At 50.2% G+C, this 26279-nt stretch overlaps 2 protein-coding genes across 11 annotated transcripts in view; one reads left to right on the top strand and one right to left on the bottom strand.

Annotated features, from left to right (window-relative positions):
* The first annotated feature begins 13194 nt into the window (after positions 1-13194).
* REXO4 (REX4 homolog, 3'-5' exonuclease) lies at positions 13195-24912 on the top strand. Its single transcript, XM_053558164.1, has 8 exons — positions 13195-13479; positions 17047-17396; positions 18722-18859; positions 19103-19296; positions 20631-20719; positions 22354-22428; positions 22790-22864; positions 23686-24912. Exons 1-8 carry the CDS (start codon positions 13264-13266, stop codon positions 23803-23805), a joined length of 1257 nt encoding a protein of 418 aa, XP_053414139.1. The 5' UTR covers positions 13195-13263; the 3' UTR covers positions 23806-24912.
* STKLD1 (serine/threonine kinase like domain containing 1) overlaps positions 24832-26279 on the bottom strand; it is a 29938-nt gene continuing 28490 nt past the window's right edge. For 8 of the 10 annotated variants that reach the window (XM_053558154.1, XM_053558155.1, XM_053558159.1 and 5 more), the window contains 2 exons: positions 25360-25843; positions 24832-25103 (listed from right to left, as the gene is read on the bottom strand). In XM_053558154.1, the coding sequence (XP_053414129.1) occupies positions 25070-25103; positions 25360-25843 (518 nt within the window). In that variant the 3' untranslated portion in view covers positions 24832-25069. The remainder of the gene's footprint in view (positions 25104-25359; positions 25844-26279) is intronic. The other 2 variants (XM_053558158.1, XM_053558161.1) reach the window with 2 other exon arrangements.

Raw genomic sequence — 26279 nt, 5'->3', positions numbered from 1 at the left:
AGGGCGGTAAAGTAAGACTCTGTCTCTACAAAAAAAAAGAAAGAAAGAAAAGAAAACAAAATTACCTACAGGTTGAGGGTTTAGGGTAGTGTTTTTCAACATTTTTTTTTTTATCTCATAGCACTTGAATCTATAGTTAAACTTCCATGGCACACTTGAAATTTGTTGATCAAAAAAAGTTGAGCTGGGCGAGGTGGCTCAAGCCTGTAATCCCAGCACTCTGGGAGACCGAGCAGATCGCCTATGCTCACAATTTGGAGACCAGTGTGAGCTAGAGCGAGACTCCATCTCTAAAAATAGCCAGGCATTGTGGCGGGTACCTGTAGTGGCAGCTACTTGGGAGGCTGAGGCAAGAGAATCACTTTGTTGCAGGAAGATGAGGCCCAATGGAGAGAAAGAGCAGCCAAACACCTTATTTAAGAGGAAAAAGGCTTTTCTTTAGCTAGTAGAGGTAATGGTATAAAAGAATTTGAAATGGCCATGCTCCCCAACTGCCTTGGTCTTTCCCTTTTTATCTCCAGTCAAAAAGTTCCAACTCACAGGTACCTTTCTCATTGGTCAGTTTGAATCAAGCAGGAAATGCTCTTCCAGCCCCCAAAGAACTACAAGATTTCACAGAAGTGGAAATTTCCAGGTCCGGGAAGTAAAGTCTACAAATTCCTAAGAACTGAGTCACCATGAAGAGGACTCTGCAGGTGTATCCTTGGGGTCTCCTTGAGAAGACCTGTTCCCCTAGACTTCACCCTTCCTGGGTGTCCTCTCTCTGCTTGAGCCCAAGAGTTTGAGGTTGCTGTGAGCTATGACTCTATGACACTCGACTGGGGACCACAAAGTGAGACTCTGTCTCAAAAAACAAAACAAACAAACAAAAAAACACATGTAGTGAGACTAAGATGGAGTCAGGGGCAGCACCTGTGGCTTAGTGAGTAGGGTGCCGGCCCCATATACCAAGGGTGGCGGGTTCAAACCCGGCCCTGACCAAACTGCAACAACAACAAAAAAAATAGCCGGGCATTGTGGCGGGCACCTGTAGTCCCAGCTACTCGGGAGGCTGAGGCAAGAGAATTGGCTAAGCCCAGGAGCTGGAGGTTGCTGTGAGCTGTGACGCCACCACACTCTACAGAGGGTGACAAAGTGAGACTCTGTCTCTAAAAAAAAAAAGATGGAGTCAGGCAGGCTAGGACGGACATGACACAGCGGATCTGGTCGGTTTAGATCCTGCCTGACCTTCATCATCATCCCATTCTTACTGTTTTGTAAATGTATTTATTTATTTATTTATTTGAGACAATGTCTCACTCTATTGACCTGGGTAGAGTGCAGTGGCATCATAGCTCACAGCAACCTCAAACTCCTGGGCTCAAGAGATCCTCCTGCCTCAGTCTCTCAAGTAGCTGGGACTACAGGTGCCTGCCACCATGCCTGACTAGTTTTTCTATTTTTAGTAGAGACAGGGTCTCACTTGCTCAGACTGGTCTCAAACTCTTGAGCTCAGGCAATCCATCCTCCTCAGCCTCCCAGAGTGTTAGGACCACAGGCATGAGCTACCATGCCCAGTCCTGTTTTGTAAATTTAGCTTCCACCCTAAAGATACCAATCTTGAGTAGTTTAGGTAGATTGATTTAGAAAATTAACTTTTAAATTAAAATGTTATAATAAGTCACTGAGATATGCTGATTATTGTTTAAAATAAAAGTTAATATAATCAATATATTATTATTTAATAAATATATTATTATTTAATATTAATTATATTAAGGTGTCTGTGTATGTCATGTGCCTGTAATATTTCATAGTCAAAATATTCAAAAGAGGCTTGGCACCTGTAGCTCAAGCAGCTAGGGTGCCAGCCACATACACCAGAGCTGGTGGGTTCGAATCAGCCCAGTGCCTGCCAAACAACAATGACAACTACAAACAAAAAAATAGCTGGGCATTGTGGTGGGTGCCTGTAGTCTCAGCTACTTGGGAGGCTGAGGCAAGAGAATCGCTTAAACCCAAGAGTTGGAGGTTGCTGTGAGCTGTGATGCCACAGCACTCTACCCAGGGTAACAGCTTGAGACTGTCTCAAAAAAAAAAATTCAAAAGAACACTAATTAATTGTCTTTTAAAAAAAGAAAAAGTCCCATTTTCCGAGGTGTCCAGACTATGTTAAGAATTTAATGTTGGGGTGGGACACAGTGGCTCATGCCTGTAAGTCCTAGTACTCTGGGAGACCAAGGTGGGTGTATCTCCTGAACTCAGGAGTTTGAGAGCAGCCTGAGTCAGAGGGAGACCTTATCTCTAAAGACAAAAAAAAAAACAGGGCGGCGCCTGTGGCTCAGTCGGTAAGGCGCTGGCCCCATATACGAGGGTGACGGGTTCAAACCCAGCCCCGGCCAAACTGCAACCAAAAAATAGCCGGGCATTGTGGCGGGCGCCTGTAGTCCCAGCTACTTGGGAGGCTGAGGCAAGAGAATCGCTTAAGCCCAGGAGTTGGAGGTTGCTGTGAGGTGTGTGAGGCCACGGCACTCTACCGAGGGCCATAAAGTGAAACTCTGTCTCTAAAAAAACAAACAAACAAACCAAAAAAAAACAATAGCTGGGCGTTGTGGCAGGTGCCTGTAGTCCCAGCTACTCAGGAGGCTGAGGCAAGAGAATTACTTGAGTCCAGGAATTTGAGATTGCTCTGAGTTATGATGCCATGGTACTCTATTGAGGGTGACAAGTGAGACTCTGTTTCAAAAAAAAAAAAAAGAAGAACTTAAGGTTGACTTAATAAGGCCAATAAAAAGCTCATTGAAAAAACTAGCCAAATACCTCATCACTAACATTTCCTCATCTGCAGTGACTAAAAAATGCCACTTTTTTTTTTTTTTCCTCACAGCTCACAGCAACCTCCAACTCCTGGGCTCAAGCGATTCTCCTGCCTCTGCCTCCCAAGTAGCTGGGACCACAGGCACCCGCCACAATGCCTGGCTATTTTTTGGTTGCAGCCATCATTGTTGTTTGGCAGGCCCGGGCTGGATTCGAAACCGCCAGCTCAGGATTATGTGTCTGGCGCCTTAGCCGCTTGAGCCACAGGCACCGAGCCAATAAAATGCCACTTTCTGACAGATCCAGGAATCTCAATTTACTTTGGGACCTTGAGAGAATTTACCCAGTGCATACAGGTATCTAATAGCACAGTTCACCTGGGCTCATGAGAGGCTTTCAAATCTAACCTGAGATTCCTTATAAAAGGTTCCAGTAAAGCCAATTAAAAAAAAAAACCTAGATGACTAATAATTATTCTTATTAGTCTTATTCTTATTCTTATTTGCATTTTATGCAAATAACAGACCCAGTATACTGAAAGTACAGTTTATTTTGACAATTAAATTGATTCTACTATAATTTGTTTTGAGTAAAATGGGAAATTAGAGAAAAATATGATTCAAAAATAAAAAACTATAGCCCACCTATATTAAATTCTAGCCTGTCTACAATGCCAGCTCATAAAATGAGACATAGCTGTTTAACTAAATTGATCTGTTGACAGGACTAAAAGACTGCCCCCAAAATATAAAATTACATACAGTAGTCAGATTTCCTCTGATTTATTTTTTTTCCTACTTCTTAGCCCTGAGATAACATATTAGGTTTGTGTTTTTTTTTTTTTTTTGAGACAGAGTCTCATTATGTTGCCCTCGGTAGAGTACTGTGGCGTCACAGCTCACAGCAACCTCCAAGTCTTAAGCGTTTCTCTTGCCTCAGCCTCCCAAGTAGCTGAGACTACAGGCGCCCGCTACAATGCCTGGCTGTTTTTCTGTTGCAGTTGTAATTGTTGCTTAGCTGGCCTGGGCTGGGTCCAAACCTGCCAGCCTGGTGTATGTGGCCGGTGTCATAACCACTGTGCTATAGGCACCAAGCCACCTATTAGGTCTTTATTTTTTTTTAAGCAAATATCCTATCTCTGTTGGAAGCACATATTAGGTTTTTTGTTTTTTTTTGAGACAGAGCCTCAAGCTATCACCCTGGGTAGAATGCTGTGACATCACAGCTCATAGCAACCTCCAATTCTTGGGCTTAAGCAATTGTCTTGCCTCAGCCTCCCAAGTAGCTGGGACTACAGGCGCCCACCACAATACCCAGATATTTTTCTGTTGCAGTTGTCATTGCTTGGCAGGCCCAGGCTGGATTCGAACCCGCCAGCTTCAGTGTATGTGGCTGGCGCTCTAGCCGCTGAGCCACAGGCCCCGAACCTGACTGCCCTAGAACATTACAAATACTTGTCGCAATCTGCAGACTATATACCAAAAAAAGCATAGTTAGAGATTTGTCTCTGACTCTAAGACTGATTTAAAAACAACAAAAGCCTTAAGACTCAACAAACTTCTCCTGTTGGCTTCTCTGGAAGAAATCTGTACAGTTTTAAACAGTATCTGCTGTGTCTATACAGATACCTCAGGAAAAGTTAGAACCTAAATAAAAATTTCTCAATAAGTGGTGTGGCTACAACATGGCCTCACAAGTGGCCCCATACTTAACTCATTATCAGAAATATTCACTTGAATTACCCGGAACTTCAGATCAGTTCTCTAGAGACTCTTAAAACTAAATATTATCTTTAAAACTGAGCTAAGGCGGGGCGGCACCTGTGGCTTAGTCGGTAGGGCGCCGGCCCCATATACCGAGGGTGGCGGGTTCAAGCCCGGCCCCGGCTGAACTGCAACCAAAAAATAGCCGGGCGTTGTGGCGGGCGCCTGTAGTCCCAGCTACTCTGGAGGCTGAGGCAAGAGAATCGCTTAAGCCCAGGAGCTGGAGGTTGCTGTGAGCTGTGTGATGCCATGGCACTCTACCGAGGGTGATAGAGTGAGACTCTGTCTCTACAAAAAAAAAAAAAAACTGAGCTAAGGCTATAAATAAAAATACTATTGGGCGGCACCTGTGGCTCAGTGGGTAGGACGCTGGCCCCATATACCAAAGGTGGCGGGTTCAAACCTGGCCCTGGCCAAACCGCAACAAAAAAAACATAGCCGGGCGTTGTGGCGGGTGCCTGTGGTCCCAGCTACTCGGGAGGCTGAGGCAAGAGAATCACCTAAGCCCAGGAGTTGGAGGTTGCTGTGAGCTGTGATGCCACAGCACTCTACCCAGGGCGATAAAGTGAGACTCTTGTCTATTAAAAAAAAAAAAAATACTATTGTTTTGGTGGCACCTGTGGCTCAAGGAGTAGGGTGCCGGTCCCATATGCTGGAGGTGGCGGGTTCACACCCTGCCCCTGCCAAAAAAAAAAATACTATTGTTCTCATTGTGCAATCCTTAACCTGGAAACCCAGAACTTATAGATATTTATACATAATTGCTTAACAATTTCATTCTGTCACCTGACTTTATCCCGGTTAGTGTAAAAAAGCCATATTGAGCCTCTGTTTACTTCTTTATCCTAGAGTAATTTTTGAGATATATCTTCCAGATCCTACATTCCAATAACAGACTCACCCAAACCAAGGAACTTACAAGGCTTCCAGCAGATGACCTTTGATCGCTGTCCTAACACACCTCACGCTTTCTGAACTACACTATACCACCATCTGATTGTGTAAGAAGAGGTCACTTTCCCCGCTTCCTGAAACCTACATATGTTCCAGCCAATAACCAGCTTATCTTCAGGACTTAGAGGGAAAGACCTGACAAACTTGAGGGAGAATGGACTGGCCTCTGGACATGTACTTGCAACCCCTACAGTGGTCAAATTGTCTAGATCACATCATTCCCACGTCTAGCTTTATCCCCCTAAGAAAAACCAGCAAACTCAAGCTGGACCAGTAGACTACAGAACAGTACAGAGACGAGGGTTAAAAACTTCAGTTGTTTGAAACGGGAAATATAAAGGCTCCGTGCCTGTGGCTCAAGTGGCTAAGGCGCCAGCCACATACACCTGAGCTGGCGGGTTTCAATCCAGCCCGGGGCCGCCAAAACAACAAGGACGGCTGCAACCACGGCACTCTACCCAGGGTGACAGCTTGAGGCTCTGTCTCAAAAAAAAAAAAAGGAAAGAAAAGAAATGGGAAATCTATTGTTCTCAGACATCTTTATTTATTATTATCATATTTGACGTGCCCCTCGTTGTCTTTTGTTAACTGTGCTACATACTGTTCCAAATATAACTTTAAACCTATCCCCCGGGCTACGGCGGCAGAGTGGAGGTTGGGGCCGGGAAGCGACGCTTTTGACTGAGGGGGTAGGCCAGGCAGAGGCAGCAGGGACACTGAGGGGCGCAGAAGAGGACCTTTCTGGACGCCGGGGACGCTGTCATGGACCGCGCGGGCGGAGGTCGCGCCAAACCCGAGAGGAAAAGTGGCGCCGGCAGTGGGGGAAGCCCAGTGGCGCTGATGGGCTTTGGCTCTGCCTGCAAACGATCCCGGGTCTAGGAGCGGGCGCTGGCCCAGGAACAGAGACAGCACCTCGTCCCCTGGATGGGGGACCCCAAGATCCTCCCCTTCCCTCGCCCGCTTGATTTCGTCCGATGTTGACTTGATGTCCAGGACTAAAAGGGGTTTTCTGGAGCCAGCGGGGATCCGGGGACACCCTCTACCCTGTCCCCACCTCCTCCTGGTGTTCTCGGGGGAGGCGGACGGCGAAACCTGCCCCAAGGCACCGGCTGGAATTGCGCGCAGCGTCTGTCGCCGGAGGGATCTTCTCTGCTCACAGCCCCGCGCGACCCCTCACGCCTGTCGCCGGGCTGCAGTTGGCGATTCCGCGCGGTGGAAGCTGCCGGGCCGGGGGTCTGTCCTGACCGGCGCGCGGGGCCTGCCGCGCGGCGCTGCCGGGGTCGCTCCGCCCGGGCGCGGGGAGCGCAGGCCGCGCGGCGCGCTTTTCAGCACCCTGAGGCCCTGCTTAGAGGCTTCCTTCGGCTGGGCAGTGCCTATGGCTCAAAGGAGTAGGGCACCAGCCCCATATGCTGGAGGTGGCGGGTTCAAGCCCAGGCCTTGCCAAAAACTGCAAAAAAAAAAGAAGCTTCCTTCGGACCCTGTGAGTTAGTCTGGACCGTTTATGCCCCAGCGCCCCCAGTGGAGCTCCTGGACTCTGCGGCGTGACCTTCGACTCCCCCCAGCGACCCCTGCCCGATGATAATTCGAGGAGTTTGACAGAGTGAGGTAGTGGGTGAAGCTGCCCATCAGTTGGAGGTCAGTTGACTTCGTGTGGACCCTGGCCCTGCTTAGAAGTAGTGTTTTTAGGGCTGGTGTCACTGTCCCTTAAAACTGAAGGGTGGAGCTGCGATGTAGATGTGTTGCCATTATGGGCAGAGGGGGCCTGGGATTAGGGCTTCCAAAGGTATTTGATTTGAAAAGGATGACATTACATGACGTAGGTTGTTTGCTCCTCTCTTTCTTCCCAGTTTTTCTTTTTTTTTCTTTTGTGGTTTTTGGCCGGGGCTGGGCTTGAACCTGTCACCTCCAGCATATGGGACCAGCACCCTACTCCTTGAGCCACAGGCGCCGCCTCTTCCCAGTTTTTCATTCCCCCTTTCCTTCCCCTTTTCAGGACTCACAGCAACCTCTAGCTCTTGGGCTTAAGAGATTCTCCTGCCTCAGCCTCCGGAGCAGCTGGGACTACAGGCGCCCGCCACAACGCCCGGCTATTTTTTTGTTGGGGTTTGGCCGGGGCTGGATTTGAACCCGCCACCCTCGGCATATGGGGCCGGCGCCCTACTCACTGAGCCACAGGCGCTGCCCCATTTTGTTTTTTCTTTTGGCCAGTTTGGCAACACTTTTTCTGGGGCCCAGACTGAAAAGTTAACTATGACCAACCATTAACTGTGGAATAGTCTCTTCAACTGAAAGAAGCCCATCAATTGACACCCTTAAAACTGGATTCTGGCTAGGCGCCTGTGGCTCAAACGGCTAACCGCCAGCCACATACACCTGAGCTGGCGTGTTCGAATCCAGCCCGGGCCTGCCAAACAACAATGAGGGCTGCAACCAAACAATAGCCGGGCGTTGTGGCAGGCACCTGTAGTCCCAGCTACTTGGGAGGCCGAGGCAGGAGAATCGCTTGAGCCCAGGAGTTGGAGGTTGCTGTGAGCTATGATGCTACAGCACTCTACCTAGGGTGACAGCTTAAGGCTCTGTCTCAAAAAAAAAAAAAAAAAAAACTGGATTCTGCAAAGCCCTGGAACATGACTGTAGGGAGGACTTTGGAGCTGGCCAAATAGGCCTTTTCCATCCCTGATGTTTCCATGTGGAGTTAGATCTAGAAACAAGGACTCATGAAGGGAGGGTTGCCAGATCACATTGGATCTGGATCTGATGGATCTGCGTTTTGCTCAAACATGCTGTGCCTTTAAACGTTTATATTGAATATATCACCTGAGTTATGAGGCCTGCTTTTCCAAAAATAAATAAATAAATAAACCTATCCCTTGCCCAAATAAATGCAATCCCAGGACAAATACAATAAACCATAAAAATTATTTCCGTTTAAACTCTATTTCATAGATAAGAATTGTAATAATAAGAGTGGGGAATGAAAGCACATGTGGTGAGAATAAGATGGAGTCTGTCAGGCTAGCACAGATAGGACACAGCTGGTCTGGTCAGTTTAGATCCTGCCTGACCTTCACCCCTATCTCCCATTCTTACTGTTTTGTAAATTTAACTCCCACCTTAAAAATGCCCATGTTAAGCAGTTTAGGTAGATTGATTTAGAAAAAATAACTTTTCAATTTAAATGTTTTGGGTTTTTTTTTTTTTTTTGAGACAGAGTCTTACTTTGTCACCCTCGCTAGAGTGCGGTGGCATCACAGCTCACAGCAACCTCAAACTCTGGGACTTAAGCAATTCTCTTGCCTCAGCCTCCCAAGTAGCTGGGACTACAGGCGCCTACCATGATGCCAGGCTATTTCTTTGTTGCAGTTGTTTGGCAGGCCTGGGCCGAGTTCAAAACTGCCACCCTTGATGTATGTGGCTGACGTGTAACCACTGTGCTAGGGGTGCCAAGCCTCTAAGAGTATTCTTAGAAAGACTACTCTCACTGTTCTCCAGAATCCTTCTGACAAATAAAGTTTAATAGACCTATCCCCATATCCACGTATTAGTTGACAGTGACAGGAGGCCGGACCTTCTTCATCTGGACAACACGGATTGAAAATCACTGGTTTAGGGCTTGGCTGGCATGACAACTTACAAAACTCCTACAGCTACAGAAAAACCATACTCTCAATAAACTCCCTAATAATAGGAGCCATCAGGCCAATTAGCACCTCCTTTCTTTTTCCTTTTTTTTGAGTCAGAGTCTTACTATGTTACCCTCAGTAGAGTGCTGTCGCATCACAGCTCACAGCAACCTCAAACTCTGGGGCTTAACTGATTCTCTTGCCTCAGCCTCCCAAGTAGCTTCTGGGTCTATAGACACCTGCCACAATGTCTGGCTAGTTTTTCTATTTTTAGTAGAGATGGGGTCTCACTCTTGCTGAGGTTGGTCTTGGCCTCAGCCTCTCAGAGTGCTAAGATTATAGGCGTGAGCCACCAGGCCCAGCCTTGCCAGCCCCTCTCTAACTGTAATTTACAACCCAAGCCACTACACCTCTGACTGGACAGAGGACCAGCCTTTCAAACATTCTGTCCTGATAAGCAACTGCCAACCTCAAGCCTGTTTCAGCCAACGTACAGACTACACATATAAACTTCTGTGGCTCATTTTTGATGTTAAAAGCCAAATTTCTACTTTATTTTCTTTCTTTCTTTTCTTTTTTTTTTAAGACAGAGTTTCGATATATCGCCCTTGGTAGAGTGCTATAGCGTCACAGCTCACAGCAACCTCAAACTCTTGGGCTTAAGCGATTGTCTTGCCTCAACTTCCCAAGTAACTGAGACGACAGGCGCCTGCCACAACACCCGACCATTTTTGGAGACAAGGTCTCACTCTGACTCAGGCTGGTCTTGAACCCATGAGCTCAGGCAATCACCCACCTCGGCCTCTCAGAGTGCTGGAATTACAGGCATGAGCCACCACGTCCAGCCTCCTTTGCAATTTAAAAGATGTATTTAACATTCCAATTTAGAAAACGTGATCATCCATATTTAATATTCCATCTTCGACAATGTGATAGTCATGACATCTTTGTGTGAAAGAGAAAAGAAGGAAATCAATTTACAATGAAGATAACAGTGAAGAGGGAAGTGGTCTTCCCTGGTTCCCTTTAGTCACAACATTTTATAAAACAACTTAGGTAAGAAAGAAGGCTAATCTACAATCAGAGAAACAAAGGGTCTGGTTGCTTAGGTTGCAGCTACTAGTCACTGACTCAGTCCCCATACATTCCTTTAAGGTTCAAAATATTTTAAAGTTCCCATAGCATAGATCTTGAATGACTTATTTTCACAGTTGCAAGATGCCCTGAATATATGTGCTCTGATTAACAACAGTTACTAGTGGATTTTTAAAGGAAAAAAAAAGAAGGGAGCACTTCCTAACATTTGCATTTGTTCATTAAAATAACATAAACTATTGATCAGCTATAATTGTTCTTTGTAACACAAATTCCAGGAAGATAAGGGTGAAGGTCAATCATTCAAACTTGGTGTTACCGGCTCGCCGCCTGTGGCTCAAGCGGCTAAGGCACCAGCCACATACACCTGAGCTGGCAGGTTCGAATCCAGCCCAGGCCCGCCAAAAAAACAATGACGGCTGCAACCAAAAAAATAGTCGGGCGTTGTGACTGGCACCTGTTGTCCCAGCTACTTGGGAGGTGGAGGCAAGAGAATCGCTTGAGCCCAGGAGTTTGAGGTTGCTGTGAGCTGTGATGCCATGTCTACCAAGGGCAACAGCTTGAGGCTCTGTCTCAAAAAAAAAAAAAAACAACTAGGTGTTACCGAACCAATTAGGTCCATTTGCTTGTGCACAATGGAAGGTCAAAGGCAGAGAAACCAGCTTTTTGCAATGAGAAATGTTTATTGACAATCGGCTGAGCAAGAAGACAAAAGTCTAGCTCAAACCTGCCTCCTGGAGCTGGGGCTTAGGGCAGGTTTTACCGTCAGAAGTAAATAGGATTGATCTGATTGGATCTTGGATCCTGTGTCTGCTTCTTGATTCGGTCCAGCTCCTCAGTCGCAGCACCTAGGTTTTGCCTATGATTGCAGGCTTAGTTCATCTGGGCATGCTCAGGTTATGTGACATTTAACCTGGGGGGTTCCCAGGCAACCAAAACACGAGTCACAACTTTTTTTTTTTTTTTTGAAACAGAGTCTCACTTTGTCGTCCTCAGTAGAGTGCTGTGAAATCACAGCTGATGGCAACCTCCAGCTCCTGGGCTTAGGCGATTCTCTTGCCTCAGTCTCCCAAGTAGCTGGGACCACAGGTGCCCGCCACAATGCCCAGCTATTTTTTTGTTCCAATTTGGCCAAGGCCGTGTTTGAACCCACCACCCTCGGTGTATGGGATCTGCACCCTACTCACTGAGCCACAGGCGCTGCCCAAGTCACAACTTTGTTGCATAAAAATGAACTCGGTCTGTAGGCATCGGTAGCTCACTGGGTAGGGTGCCAGCCACATACACTGAGGCTGGTGGGTTTGAACCCTGGGCCAGCTAAACAACAATGACAACTGCAACAAAAAATAGCCCTGCATTGTGGTGCTGGGTGTTGTGGCAGGCACCTGTAGTCCCAGCTACTTGGGAGGCTGAGGTAAGAGAATCCCCTAAGCCCAAGAGTTTGAGGTTGCTGTGAGCTGTGACACCACTGCACTCTACCCAGGATGACAGCTTGAGACTTTGGGAGGCCGAGGTGGGTGGATGCCTTGAGCTCACAAGTTTGAGACCAGTTTTAGCAAAAAAGCGGGACGTCTCTACTAAAAATAGGGGGGGGGGGGGAAATGAACCAGGTCTGGCTTGGTGGTATGTGCCAGTAATCCCAGGGCTTTGGGAGGCTGAGGGAGAGGATCACTTGAGCCCAGGAGTTTGAAGCTGCAGTGCACTGTGATCATAGCACTGGACTCCAGCCTGGGCAACAGAGCAAGACCTTGTCTCAAAAACAAAACAAAACAAAAACTATTGAACCAAATTGTCTGAGGCGGTTACAGTGGTAAGGATATAGGACAGGTGGTGCCCCAGCCAGCTAGGTGGAGCTTGGTTGGGGTGGAGGGGTGGGAGTGGGGACCTGCTGCCTCAGCCTTGGCGGTGGCAGCGAGCAGAGGAACCAGCAGGCTGGAGGGCAGGCAAGCCACCCCCACCCCCCGCAGGAGACTCCATAGCCTGAAGGGCCAGACAACTGCTGGGGAGACACCAGCACCTTAGGTTTCCCTCCCCTTGAATTTGCGGCTGAACAGGGAACCACCATTTCCTAGGCCTGGAAATGAAAGGGATTGTAGCCATTCAATCACGACCCAGACACATTCCAGACACGCTAAATATAACTACAAAGGGCCCCTTGCGACTATATATGCCCCTAGACAAAGAGCCCTGATACAGAGAGAGAGCAAGCTTTTCTCTCCGTGCAGGGAGCTTTGGTGTTTTTGTATTCTTTTCCGTAAATAAATCCTGTCTTACCCTTGATCTGTGGTCCGCAGATTCATTCTTTGAATCCCGGAGACCAAGGACCTACTGAAGACGAATTTCCGGTATCAGTAACAATTTTAGGAAATTTATCAGATAGTCTGGAAACTACAGGGAAGGAAAAAAAAAAATTAAGTGCCTTTAATTTCCCTGGGGCATGGGCTCAGTTAGTTACTGCTATCTCCTGCTCACATCTCTCTGAGCCTGATACATTTTGCAAACTTCATGTCAACTGAAAAATCGTCACCCGCACACACTGGGGCAGGACAGCTTTATTTCTCACGCAAGGCTGCAGCCTGCCGGCCGGCCGCTCACTCCCACCAGCGGGGAAGCGCAGCTTCGGGCACAAGCCAAGTGCAAGCCCCTGGAGCGAGCAAGCGTTTGTGCTGAGCAGCCGCCGGCACCCGCGCGCTCCGCGTCAGCGACAGCTGCTCCCAGCTTGCTTCCGACGTCCGCACTTCTCATCCCCAACCCGGATGTCCGTGAGACCCCGGACTAGCCCAGCCAGACCCTCGGGCGCCGACGGTGGACGCAGCTCACTGGGTCCGTAGCTCCCTTCCGGTGCGGAACTGCAGGCCGCATGGAACCAACAGGCGGGGCTCCAGTTTCCAGCCGGTCGCGGAGACGCGAGCACTTCCGGGCCTGCGATGCGCGTGCCGCTTTGGGGCCGCTTCCGGGGCCAGGGTACGCGGGAGCCTGGGCTGGGAAGCGGAGCGGGAGGGTGCGGCCCGAGAAGCACCGCAGGCGCCGGGATGGTGAGGGGGAAGGTCCCCGCGCGCTCCCCGAGCAGCCCCGCGGCTGATTCCGGGCTTGTCAGGAAGCTCTCTCGAAAGAAAAACAAGCAAAAACGGTTCTGGAAAAACAGAGCGAACGGATTAGGCAGGAGGCCGCTGAGCGCCGCCAGTGTGGTGGTGCGGCCGCCGAAGGCACCAGAAGATTTTTCTCGGAACTGGAAGGCGCTGCTGGAGGTGAGGCCTGGGACGGGCCTTTGGTCGGGTCACTGCTCGACGCCGGGACGGGAACGGCTTGGGTGGCCCCTCAGAGGACCTGGCAAGTGGTCAGCTGAGGGGGGCCAAGCCCACGGCAGACGCGATGCAGACGATTCTAGCAGTTATTGTCCATTGATGAGAAGCGCCCAGTTACATAGTTGTTGAAACAGGGTCTCACTCTGTCGCTCAGGCTGGAGTGCCGCGGCCCCACCCTAGCTCACAGCAAACCTCCAGCTCCTGGGCTCAAGTGATCCTCCGGCCTCAGTCTCCCAAGTAGTGGGGACTACAGGTGCATTTCTCTACTCTCGGGTAATTTTGCTATTTTTTTGTAGAGACAGGGTCTCAGTATGTTATCTAGGCTGGTCTCCAACTCCTGAACTCAATGTCCCGCTAATTTTTTCTATTCTTAGTAGAGAGGTGTCTCGCTGTTGCTCAGGCTGCTCTCCAATTTCTGAGATCAAGCAGTCCACGGACCTCAGCCTCCCAGAGTGCTGGGATTACAGGCGTGAGCCACCGGACCAGTCCTTACAACCACCCTAGTTTTTTTTCCTCCCAGGTTAACAGTAGTGGAAGGAAAGAGAGAGGGGGAGAAGCTTAGGATAACCCCCCCGCCCCCAGAGAGAGACACACACCCGCGGAGACAGAGGTGGAGGGAGGCAGAGGAGGAGAAGCAGGGAGACCAGTGTGATTCAGACACAGACACACACACATAAGCAGATTCACCTAGGGAATTCAGGGACCAGTTTTTGAGCTCTTAAAATGTGCAACGCTCTGGTCTGCATGTGGGTTCTTCCGTAGTCCCCATAAGTGTGAGGTAGATACTTTTATCACCTCTATGAGGGAATAGGCCTGGAAAGGCAGCACCTGTGGCTCAGTGGGTAGGGCACCTGCCAAACTGCAACAAAAAAAAATAGCCAGGAGTTGTGGTGGGCACCTGTAGTCCCAGCTACTCAAGAGTCTGAGGCAAGAGAATCGCCTAAGCCCAGGAGTTAGAGGTTGCTGTGAGCTGTGATGCCACATTACTCTACCCAGGGAGATTTTTTTTTTTTTTTAAGGGGAGAGGGGGGCTCTGCGCCTGTGGCTCAATTGGCTAAGGCGCCAGCCACATACACCTGAGCTGGCGGTTTCGAATCCAGCATGGGCTGCTGGATTCGAAACAATGAGGACTGCAACCACAAAATAGCCGGGCATTGTAGTGGGCACCTGTAGTCCCAGCTGCTTGGGAGGCGGAGGCAGGAGAATCGCTTGAGCTCAGGAGTTGGAGATTGCTGTGAGCTGTGATGCCACCGCACTCTACCCAGGGCAACAGCTTAAGACTCTGTCCCCCCCTACCCCAAAAAAAGCTTGCATCTGGAAACCCAGCAGCCCCCCCCCCAGCGCCCTGCTTTTGATGCTGGCTGTGCCGGCTGCCTTTCTAGACAGGAGTGCTCTCTGCTTCTGTGCAGGTGGTTCTGCCACATACTCTTCCCTGGGCTTCACTCCCCTCCTTACTGCATCCTTTGGAGTTAGCTAATATTAACCTGGTTTTCTAGATGAAGAAACTGAGGCACAGACAACTTCAGAAACTTGGCCTTAGGTCACGCCATCAGGAAATGTCAGGCTGGGGTGCTGAGTTATGAGTTGATTTTGTTCTCTTCACTGCTGTTGACCTTCATGTTCTGGAGTATGTTATGGAGCCTCAGAGTGAGCAAAAGAGAATTGAGAACTTTTTCTTTTTTTTCTTTTTTTTTTTTTTTGAGATAGAGTTTTAGTTTATCGCCCTCGCAAGAGTGCTGAGGCGTCATAGCTGACAGCAACCTCAAACTCTTGGGCTCAAGTGATTCTCTTGCCTCAGCCCCTCAAGTAGCTGGGACTACAGGCATCTGCTTAAATGATCAGCTATTTTTAGAGACAGGGTCTCACTCTTGCTCAAGCTGGGTCTGGAACTCCAGGCTAGGGGATAAAGCGAGACCCTGCATCTTGAAAAGAAGGCTGCCAGGCACAGTGACTACACCTGTAATCCTAGCACTCTGGGCGGCTGAGGCAGGAGGATTGCCTGAGCTCAGGAGTTTGAAATTAGCCTAAGTAAAAGTGAGACCTTGTCTCTACAAAACCTGGAAAAATTAGCCGGCCATTGCAGCATGTACCAATAGTCCAGCTACTTGGGAGGCTGAGCCAGGAGGATCACTGGATCCTAGGAGTTTGAGGTTGCAGTGAGCTATGGTGAGGCCACTGCACTCTAGCCCAGGCGATAGAGTGAGACCCTGTCTTTTAAAAAAGTGAAAAGGAAGCGGTGGCACCTGTGGTTCAAAGGAGTAGGGTGCCGGCCCCATATGCCGGAGGTGGTGGGTTCAAACTCAGCACCAGCCAAAAACTGGAAAAAAAAAAAAAAAGGAAAAGGAGGCACCTGTAGCTCAGTAGGTAGGGTGCCGGACACATAAACTGAGGCTGGCGGGTTCAAATCTGGCCCAGGCCAGCTAAAAAGAGAAGAAAACAGTGACAACTGCCACAACAAAAAAATAGCCAGGCGTTGTGGTGGGCACCGATAGTCCCAGCTACTTGGGAGGCTGAGGCAAGACAATTGCTTAAGCCCAAGAGTTTGAGGTTGCTGTGAGCTATGATACCACGGCATTCTACCTAGGGCGACAGCTTGAGACTGTCTCAAAAAAACAAAAAAAAAGGTTGCTTATCATCCGCTCTGTGCAGCAGTCTGTGATGTTTAGTCACTCAGGTATGTGAGGTATAGAATATGAGTTTGAAATTGCGTAGGAATGTAAGAACAGGTGTAAAATTATGTATTAAGCAAAGAAATAGCATTTTCCCACAAGTGACTTGTGGGTGAGAATGAAAAAGATTTTTCCAAATCATTTAAAAACAAATTTCGGGCTACTCGGGAGGCTGAGGCAAGAGAATCGCTTAAGCCCAGGAGCTGGAGGTTGCTGTGAGCTGTGTGAGGCCACGGCACTCTACCGAGGGCCATAAAGTGAGACTCTGTCTCTACAAAAAAAAAAAAAAAACAAATTTCGGGCGACGCCTGTGGCTCAAGGAGTAGGGCACTGGTCCCATATGCCGGAGGTGGCGGGTTCAAACCCAGCCCCAGCCAAAAACCACAAAAAAAAAAATAAAAATAAAAACAAATTTCAGCCGGGCATGGTGGCTCATGCCTGTAATCCCAACACTCTTGGAGGCTGAGGTGGGTGGATTGCCTGAGCTCAGGAATTGGAGGCCAGCTTGAGCAAGAGTGAGACTCCATCTCTCAAAATAGCTGGGCATTGTAGCAGGTGCCTGTAATCCCAGCTACTTGTGAGGCCGAGGCAAGAGAATCGCTTGAGCCCAAGAGTTTGAGATTACTGTGAGTTATGACAGCAGGGTATTCTACCAAGGGTGACAAAGTAAGACTGTCTCAAAAAAAGAAAAAAAAAAAAAAATTTTTCAGTGATGCTGTAGGAAGGGCCTGTAGATGTGACTGATGTGTGTGTGTTTGTATATCCCACACAGGTTTTTCAACCTGTTGTGTATAATTTCCAAATTAAAATGTAGCATGTCTTTTGTTTTGGGTCCTAACAGCTGCTGAAACAAAAATCACAGGCCTCAGAAAAGCCTCTTGTTATCTCTCAGATGGTTTCCCAAAAGCAGCCTGAGATTATCCAGCGAAACAGAAAAGAGACCTCAGATAAAGCAAAGACAGATGAGATGGCGACAGAAGACCAAGAGGCGACCAGGGCCTCTGTTCCCACAGGGTCTAAGATGGAGAGGAAGACGCCAGCACCTGCTGTGAAGGCCGGAGGAGCAGAGCATGATGCGAAGGGAGCCAAGAAAAGGGCAGATGGTGACATAGCTGCAAAACGAGGGAGTATCAAGCATAAGAAGCGGAAAGCTGAGGAGGCGGCAGCCTCAGCCCCCAACCCACCCACTGAGTAAGTGTCAACGTTGCCGACGTCTGAGTCTCAGCTGTGGTCACTGGCATGGCTCCTACCACCCTGGCCTCCATCTTCCTCACCACTGACAATCAAGGCAGCAGCTTTACTGCCTCGGGCCCGTCTCCGTGCAGAGACCGGGTGACGGGATAGCCCCACCGTACTTTATCCATGCTCTCACCCCGATGGCATCCGTGTCTTTGTTTACTTGCTGTTTGCTTTCTCTCTGAGCATGGGCACGCTGAGGGCAGGGCTTGTCTCATGGTCACTGCTGCGTTTTCTACGCTTAGGACAGAGCTTGGCTTTTAGGAGCAACCAGTGACAATTTGTGGAATGAAAGAGTCTGAACCCAGGAAGGCTGGAATGTGAGACCTGTCCCTGCTTCTTGCCAGTTGGGGGGTCTGGGGCAAGTTCTTGACATCCTCTGCACCTCAGTGTCATCACCTGTGGTGTCTCCAAGGTGTTGGTGAGATGTGGTTCACTCAGTGCCAGGTGATTAGTTAACAGACACTGTGGTGATCATCCCCACGAGGAGGACCAGGAACCAGTGGCTGTCTCTGAATGCCTTGCCTCAAGGTAATATACTTGTAAGTCAGAGGCTGGCTTCGTGTCACCCAAGTGTTCAGGACACAATTGCTAAAGTGTCAAAAGAGGACAGGTGAGTGCATCCCTGCTAGGCTGGCTGTTGGGAAGAGCATTTAGCAAGGCAGTCCTGCTCCTCAGGATGAGTTCATGAGGGAGAAGGTCATGGGAGCACTTGGCAAGAGGAGCTTATCCTCTTGGGGTGACTGGAAAGAGCTTTTCTGGGGCAATGACATTTAAGCTGAGCCTAAGAGACAAAATTGGGCAGGCAGGTGTTCATACCTGTGTGGGCTTCCAAATACAGAGGGTGAGAGCAAGATGGCAGTGGTCGTGTGCCTTGGTGGGGTTCTGTGTTTCCATTTACAGTCATCGTGTTTATCTGTATTTTTTGATTGTTTGAAAACGCACCTATTACTATTGTAATTAAAAAGGAAACATTAGCAATTATTATATCTGGGTGGTATGTTACACGTTTCTGTTTTATGTTCTCTGTGTTTATAGTTCCTAAATCATAAATAATGAGCATATTTTCTAAATAAAAAGAAAAATGATGAAAAGAAAGCTCTGAGATGATCAAAATAACACCAGCAGCTGAGCCTCTGGGGCCCAACTGCGAGAGAAGCAGACTCCGTGCATCCCCTCTGGCCACCTGTGTCTGCCAACTGTTGGCACCACAGGGTGCTGCCTCAGTGGCTGGACCAGGGCCTTCCAGTGGTCAGCCTATTCTTGTTTTTGTCTTTTAGGGAAGACATCTGGTTTGATGATGTGGACCCAGTGGATATTGAAGCTGCCCTAGGCCCAGCGGCAGCCAAGATAGCAAGAAGACAGCTGGGTCAGAGCGAAAGCAGCGTCACGCTTGTGAAGGAGCAGGCCTTTGGCGGGTATGCTCAGCTCGGGCAGATGTTTGCTCAGCCTTAGAGGGTGTTCTGCAGGCAAGAGGATGCTTCCCTTTCTAGTTGAGTGGGCAGGTACCTCCTAGGATCCTGCTAAGAACCGTGACACACCACTTGTGACAGGCACCGAGCTTTTTCTGTGCAACACTTAGTCTGTGGTCCCTTCAGGTGTGACCTGGAATCCTGAGTCCTGCAGTGTTTATTAAGCTGGAACTTTTGATTTCCCTTCAGCCTGACCAAGGCATTAGCCATGGATTGTGAGATGGTGGGCGTGGGCCCCAAGGGGGAGGAGAGCATTGCTGCCCGTGTGTCCATCGTGAACCAGTATGGCAAATGTGTCTATGACAAGTACGTCAAGCCGACTGAGCCCGTGACAGACTATAGGACAGCAGTCAGCGGGATACTGCCCGAGAACCTCCAGCAGGGTATGTCATGAACGCAGAAGGGGAAGTAATAACTGGATTTACCTTCTCCCTTTGTTTCCTTTTCTGTTCAGGAACATTCATCACATCAATATTTCAATATTCCTGACACATCTCACCTCCCCTGGGTGATGGGTTGTGAAACACAAAAGGCACCCACAGAGGCTTTAGGACCAGGACCTGTTCCAGAATGGCTTTGTACTGCGCAGCATAGGGCCACAGTGGTGTGTTAGAGGACCAGGAAGGAGGTCTCTGGGCCGAGGCTTGGGCCATGAGGAGGACAGCTGTGGGGGGCGGTGCAGATCATGGGATCCCATAGACCCTGGTGAGGGCTCTGGGAGTTGCTAGGGAAGCAGATCGTGAGCAGTGAGAGGCCTGGTCTGGCTTAAGTTCTGGGCTTCCCTCTGGCTGCAACATTGAGAATAAAATGTAGGGCCATGAGGGTGGAAATAGTATAGTTTGTTAACAGGCATGAGCTAGCAGGAACCTGGGTCAGGGAGGTGGCCACTAAGCAGTGACCAGATGTGAGTGAGGGAGGTGGCCTTAAGAAGTGACTAACCAACCCATACAGCTGAAGACTGAGGGTACGGGTTAAGAGGCAAGGGCATCCAGGAAGACTCCAAGGCCAGGTGGTCTCCCTGCACCTGTCTGTTCTCTCTCCTCACACTGCCCTTCTCTGCTTTATCTGGCGTGCACAGCCACCAGGGCAGCCCTGTCACCAGTGTCTCTTGGTTCCGTTCCTGGGAGGGAGGCTGGTCCTGCTCAGCTCTGGCCAGTAGCAGGCAGAGTCACATGGTGTGAGTGTGGTCACTGGAGCCCCTCCCTGTGGGTATAAGGGGTGGAGAGGAAGGGGTTTCACACAGTGGGAGGTGGGGTAGTCTCTGAATCTCCAGAGGGTACCCCAAAAGGTCCCAGAAAGCAGTCAGAGAGCATGGGTGTATGGCAGCATGTCTCCCACGCTGGCTGGTGTGGGGGGTGTGTGTCTTATTTGCATTGGAATATGTGAAGCATAGGCCCTGGTTTGTTATTAGGAAACCAAGGTCAGATAGCTCTGCCTAGTGGTTCTGAGAGTTCCAGTGCTCACTCCTCCTGTGCAGGCCTCGGGCTGTGTGCAGACACGTTCTCCCTCACCCCGGAGTGGCCCTTGCAGCTGCCCCACCAATGCCTGTGAGGCACTTCTCCCTAGTGGGTGTGGTGGCTCCAAGTCACCCCCCTTGTGGCTTTGTGGCCCTGGCCTGTTGTCTTAGGTATGACCAGGGGTGAGAGGGGCCTCCCCCTCAGAGAATGACAATGAATTATATGTTGCTGAAAATTGCTGCTTTGTTTTGATTTTTTAGGAGAAGAAATTGAAGTTGTTCAGAAAGAAGTGGCAGAAATGCTGAAGGGCAGAATTCTGGTTGGACACGCACTGCATAATGACCTCAAGGTGCTGGGCCTCAGGGGACTTGGGCCATGGCTCTCCCACACATTACACTATCGCCCTTAGCTTTCTGAAAGCAGAAGTGTCATCATGGGAGTCCAAAAGTTTGTTTAAATGTGTGCCCTATGTAGGGACCACTCCAGTAATGGCACTAGATACTGTTTGTTGGTTCTTACCGCATTCTAGGAGCCATGCCAAGCACTTGTTGTAAGCCATAGACCAGGGTCCCAGTACCAGAGAGGCTGCAGCTCTGTCTTCCCGCATCTGGACTTACATTGTGCCTTTCATAGGACACTTTTTTTTTTTTTTTTTGTAGAGACAGAGTCTCACTTTTATTTTTTTTTTTTTGTAGAGACAGAGTCTCACTGTACCACCCTCGGGTAGAGTGCCGTGGCGTCACACGGCTCACAGCAACCTCTAACTCTTGGGCTTACGTGATTCTCTTGCCTCAGCCTCCCGAGCAGCTGGGACTACAGGCGCCCGCCACAACGCCCGGCTGTTTTTTTGTTGCAGTTTGGCCGGGGCTGGGTTTGCACCCGCCACCCTTGGCATATGGGGCCGGCGCCCTACTCACTGAGCCACAGGCGCCTCCCCAGAGTCTCACTTTTACCGCCATTGGTAGAGTGCCATGATGTCACAGGACTCACAGCAACCTCTAGCCCTTGGGCTTCCGCGATTCTTCTGCCTCAGCCTCCTGAGCAGCTGGGACTACAGGCGCCCACCACAATGCCCGGCTATTTTTTTGTTGCAGTTTGGCCGGGGCTGGGTTTGAACCCGCCATCCTCGGTATATGGGGCTGGCACCCCACTCACTGAGCCACAGGCGCCACCCTTAGGACACTTTTTTTTGAGACAGAGTCTCTGTGTTGCTCTCGGTAGAGTGCTGTGGCATCACAGCTCATAGCAACCTCAAACTCTTGGGCTCAGCGATTCTCTTGCAAGTAGCTGGGACTACAGGTGCCTGCCACAACGCTGTGCTATTTTTTTTGTTGCAGTTGTCATTTAGCTGGCCTGGGCCAGGCTCAAACCCGCCAGCCTGGGTGTATATGGCTGGCACCGTAACCACTGTGCTATGGGTGCTGAGCCCATAGGACACTTTTTTTTTACCTAGTGGACAGCCTAATACCTAACAGTCCTACCTTGACCAGGCCCCCTCCCTTGGGAAACCTGCCTACACTGGAGGGTGCTCTCTGCTGGTCAGACCAGTGTCTTGCCTGTGACTGCTGTCCCTGGCTCTGGCACTGGGAGCCTGCCCAGTGACCCTGATGGGAGGTATCAATTCAGTACACCTCTACCACCCTGGGCAGAAAGGGTGCCATGAGTCAGGGGCAGTGCTCCACCCAGTCACAGGAGGCCAGAACGAAGTCAGGCAGACGGAGTGTGAGCAGGCCAGAGAGTGCGAAGGAGTGTGTGTGCAGCCAGTAGTGTATATACATGGAGGGTGCCTATATAGGGCATGGCATTACAGGTGTGAGCCACCATGCCCAGCCAGGTTTTTTTGTTTGTTTGTTGTTTAAGAGATGGGATCTCGCTCTATCACCCAGGCTGGCCTTGAACTCCTGAGCTCAAGTGATCCTGCTGCCTCAACATCCTGTCCACCAGGTACAAACTAAAAATGAAAATGATTGTTATATCTTCTAGGTGCTGTTTCTGGATCATCCAAAAAAGAAGATTCGGGACACACAGAAATATAAACCTTTTAAAAGTCAAGTGCAGGTACTTAAGATGAATGTGACTCCGTTGTTTTTCTTTTTAACTTTAAAGCTGGAAGGAATTATAAAAGTAGAGTTCAGGTAAATGAGTATGATGGAGGACAAGTCCTCCACACACTAACCTGTGACGGGTCACTGGATAGAGGGTGATGCTTCTGTCATTTCTGCTCCAGAGGGTGCCAAGGGGACAGCTGCCCCTCTTACAGTAAGAGGGGGCTGAGTGTGGGAGACAGAGGTGTCCTCCTCCGTTGGCTGATTCAGGAGTTGGGGCTCGGCCGCCATCTCCTCCCCTGGTGGTTTGGTTCCTGGGCAGTCTGCAGAGGCTCCTGACCCAGCTCGCTGTGTGCTGTTTTCTTTCTTGGCAGAGCGGAAGGCCATCCCTGAAGCTGCTTTCAGAGAAAATCCTGGGGATCAGGGTCCAGCAAGCAGAGCATTGTTCAGTAAGTACACCTTTGGGAATTGGGGGCATTGCCTGACCTGGAAACCCAGGCTTGAGTTACCTGATGGGCAGATACAGGTGATGCCTGAGCACTTTTTTTTTTTTTTGTGGTTTTTGGCCAGGGCTGAGTTTGAACCCGCCACCTCCGGCATATGGGACTGGCGCCCTACTCCTTGAGCCACAGGCACCGCCCCTGAGCACCTTTTTTTTAGGAAGACTTTGGTTGAAAAAAACCAGAAATGGCAGCTAATACTTACAAAATCTTGAATCAAGTCTAAATATTTACACTTAACACTTAGCACAAACTGTTATGTTGTAAGTAGAGAAAAAGTCACCAGTCTAAATTGAAGGCCCACTAGAAGACTAGGTGCCCAGGCAAGCTGGCCCCTGCAGCACTACCACCACCCTCACCCCTGGTAGCCCTGCTTCTGCAGGACAGAGTCAGCCTCAGTAGTGCTGTCTCAGCGCTCTGGGCAAAAGGCCTGCGTGCCTGCCTGGCCTTTGTTCCCTGTCCAAGCCTGCCACCCACCCACCCCCCACCTTTGTCATCTGACGAACCCAGAAAGGTGACATATTTGTTACTTGGCTTCCTTGGGTTTCTGTTTCTTCTCCTGCAGACAGGAGGTCTGCGTCACAGAGGTGTGCTGACCACCAGGGCTTCCCACCTGCTGCTTCACATCTCTTTCCTCACATTTCCTCCCTCACCCTCCTGCAGGTGTCTTGCTCAGTGGCTGGCGTGAAGGGCTCAGTGATGGGGGTTGGCTCTGGGTGGCCCTTGGTTATGCTTGGCGCCTGCTGAGACAGTTGCTCTGTGTCGCCCAGGTTCAGGATGCCCAGGCGGCCATGAGACTCTATGCCATGGTGAAGAAGGAGTGGGAGAGCTTGGCACGAGGCAGGCACCCTGCAGGGGCCGCACCCGACAGCCGCAGTGATGCTGCCTGACAGACGCGGCCCTGCTACTGCCCCTTCTGCTGACTTGCAGTAGCACCTTGGTCCCAAGGCCACCTGACCAAGGCACGAGTGCATCAGGTCTCCCCCAAAGCAGCACGCTACTGAGAACTTCTTCTTGACTTGTGGTCTAAGAGGCCTTCCTGCCATGTGTGTTTGGGGGCAGGATGGCAGGGATGTAGCAGGGAAGAAAGTTGGAGGCAGCCTGGCAACCTCACCATCTGCTGAGCACCAGAGTGGAATGGGACGTTTGGGCTGTTGGCCTGCCTGGTGCTGGACTTGACAGACTGTGGTGGGATTCACCCTGGGTCCAAAAGCAGAAAGCATCATGAGTGCTCAGCACCTCCTTCCTCTAAGGAGGCCCTTTTTCTTCCCTTGTCTTGGGTGATATGACGAGCTTTGCTGGACCTGAGGGACCCCGGCCAGTGTTTGCACTTAGCTCCTGAGAAGCAGCTGGCTGGTACAGCAGCTACTCACTGGACAATTTCCTGTGGCCATTTGGACTTTCAGAGAAGCTCTTAGGGCTGAGGCTCCCTTCTCCCATTTATCTGAGTTGGCCCCAAGATTAGCTGGTAGGTGAGGACCAGCAAGAGCTTCTCCCACAGCACGTGACATGAGGCACCGCAGTCACTTGGACATTTATTTCTGGATGTTAGTGGACATGCTGCCCTTGGGCTTTGTAAGCTGGGAGCCGAGTGAGTGCCTCTGGGCAGCCTGCAGCCTTTTTGGCCCAGGTTTGAGATTCCGTCTGGGGACTGAAGTCCAGCACCAGTTGTACTGACAAGTGCATAAAGCTGCCCAGTGGCCATACACACAGTGCCAGCCCACTGGGGTGCTGTTGAACATAAACACAGATGCACCTTGAATGTGTGGTGGAGGCCTAGCATTGTCCTCACTGGAGCAGTCTGAAAGGACTGTGGGTCCAGATGGCTGCCTGGCCAGGCAGGGGAGAGGTCTATGTAGACAGGGATAAGTGCCCCACTGGCCAGTCATGGCCTGCTGCTGAAACAACTAAGGCACTCTAGGAACTGGCCTTGGGCCTTTTTATTAGTCAGCTCAGAGATAAACATGCTGGTCCCGGCAACCATCTTCCTGCTGCCATACTCCGCCAACCCCAAGGGCAACATTGCCTCCCTCCCTAGGCAGGGAAAGGAAGAGTGGGCATTTCAGGGCAGGGGGAGAGTGTACTTGTTATGGGAGGCCTGTGGGGTGTCTGCCTCCTGCCCAGCGTCAGTGGAGGGGGTGGCCACCTCCAGCCTCAGGAGCACTTTTTCCACATAAGAAACCAGCTCCTGGGAGGAGGAAGCAAGCAGCTAGTTTTCACAGGCAGTTCAGTGTCCAAAGCAGTTACTTGGGTGTTTTAATCCACTGATTGTGGACAGAAAGTTTTCTTTGAGAAGGTATGGTTATCCCTCCCCTTTGGGTTGATTTTGGCCCGGTCATAGGAATGACATAATAGGAGAAGAGTAACTACTACTCTACATGTGGCAATCAGGCCATTCCACAGAAAGGTCTTCCGGGTTGGCAGGAATTCCTGCTGCCACTCACCAGGCTAGAGGTGAAGCGCTCCTGGACCTCCTGGGCCAGGGCCTGGACTCCTTGGGACACCAGCTCCGGCAAGATCTCCTCTGTGGTAGAGCAGAGGCTGTGAGGCCAGGGTCCCACCCAGGTATGCCTATGATTCCCAGGCCCTTTGCATCACCCTTAGCTAGGATGGCACCTGGTGCACAGTGGACGGCAGAAGATGATGGGTGAACGGGAAGTTCCATAGGGTTGCAGAGTGGGGGCGAGTCTGCTCTGTGGGCTCCTTCCACTTGCCCTGTCAGAGCTGAGCAGGGTACCTCTGACCACTGGCTCCCATGGCAGGGGAAAGGGGTGAGAAGGGGGTTCTCACTATAGGAAGCCAGGTGAGCCAGCAGCATGCAGAGGTTCTCTACCACCTCCGGGTCATCCTTGTACAGCTGGTATGTTTCCTTGATGAGGCCAAGGCCTCCAGTGTCCTCCTGTACCACCACCTGGAAGGCCACCAACTCTGGGGGTGGCAGGTAAGAGTGAAAGGGAAGAGCCTCCCCCCAGGAAGAAAGGTCACTCCACTCCCTTCACCAGGCCCATCCCGTGGCTGAGTAGCAGAGGCCTGGTTGGGCCCCCCAACCTGGAACAGAGTTGGGATGGGACCTCGTCATGGGGTGCCGAGCATACAGGAGTGGGATAAGAGGAGCCAAGTGGTCGCCAGTGTTCTGAGGAGAGCTGCATGGAGTAGAGGGTGAGCCCATGGTCTGAATGGGATCAGTCCCAGGGATCTGGTGTGCTCTATGAAGAAGTATCAGGCCTTGAGTATGCCAAACGCGTTGAGTGGAACAACAGGTGGAGTCAGGCAGGCCTTGTGTGTTCAGGACAGGAAGTCATGTGGTAGCCTTGAGTAGCAAAGTTCATCAAATGTGTGTGGGAGTCTCAATAGCTATTTCTGA

The sequence above is a fragment of the Nycticebus coucang genome, chromosome 2 (assembly GCF_027406575.1).
Source record: "Nycticebus coucang isolate mNycCou1 chromosome 2, mNycCou1.pri, whole genome shotgun sequence".
NCBI lineage: Eukaryota > Metazoa > Chordata > Mammalia > Primates > Lorisidae > Nycticebus > Nycticebus coucang.
Note: the sequence above shows the minus strand (reverse complement) of the source record. Positions and strands in the feature narration are given on the sequence as shown.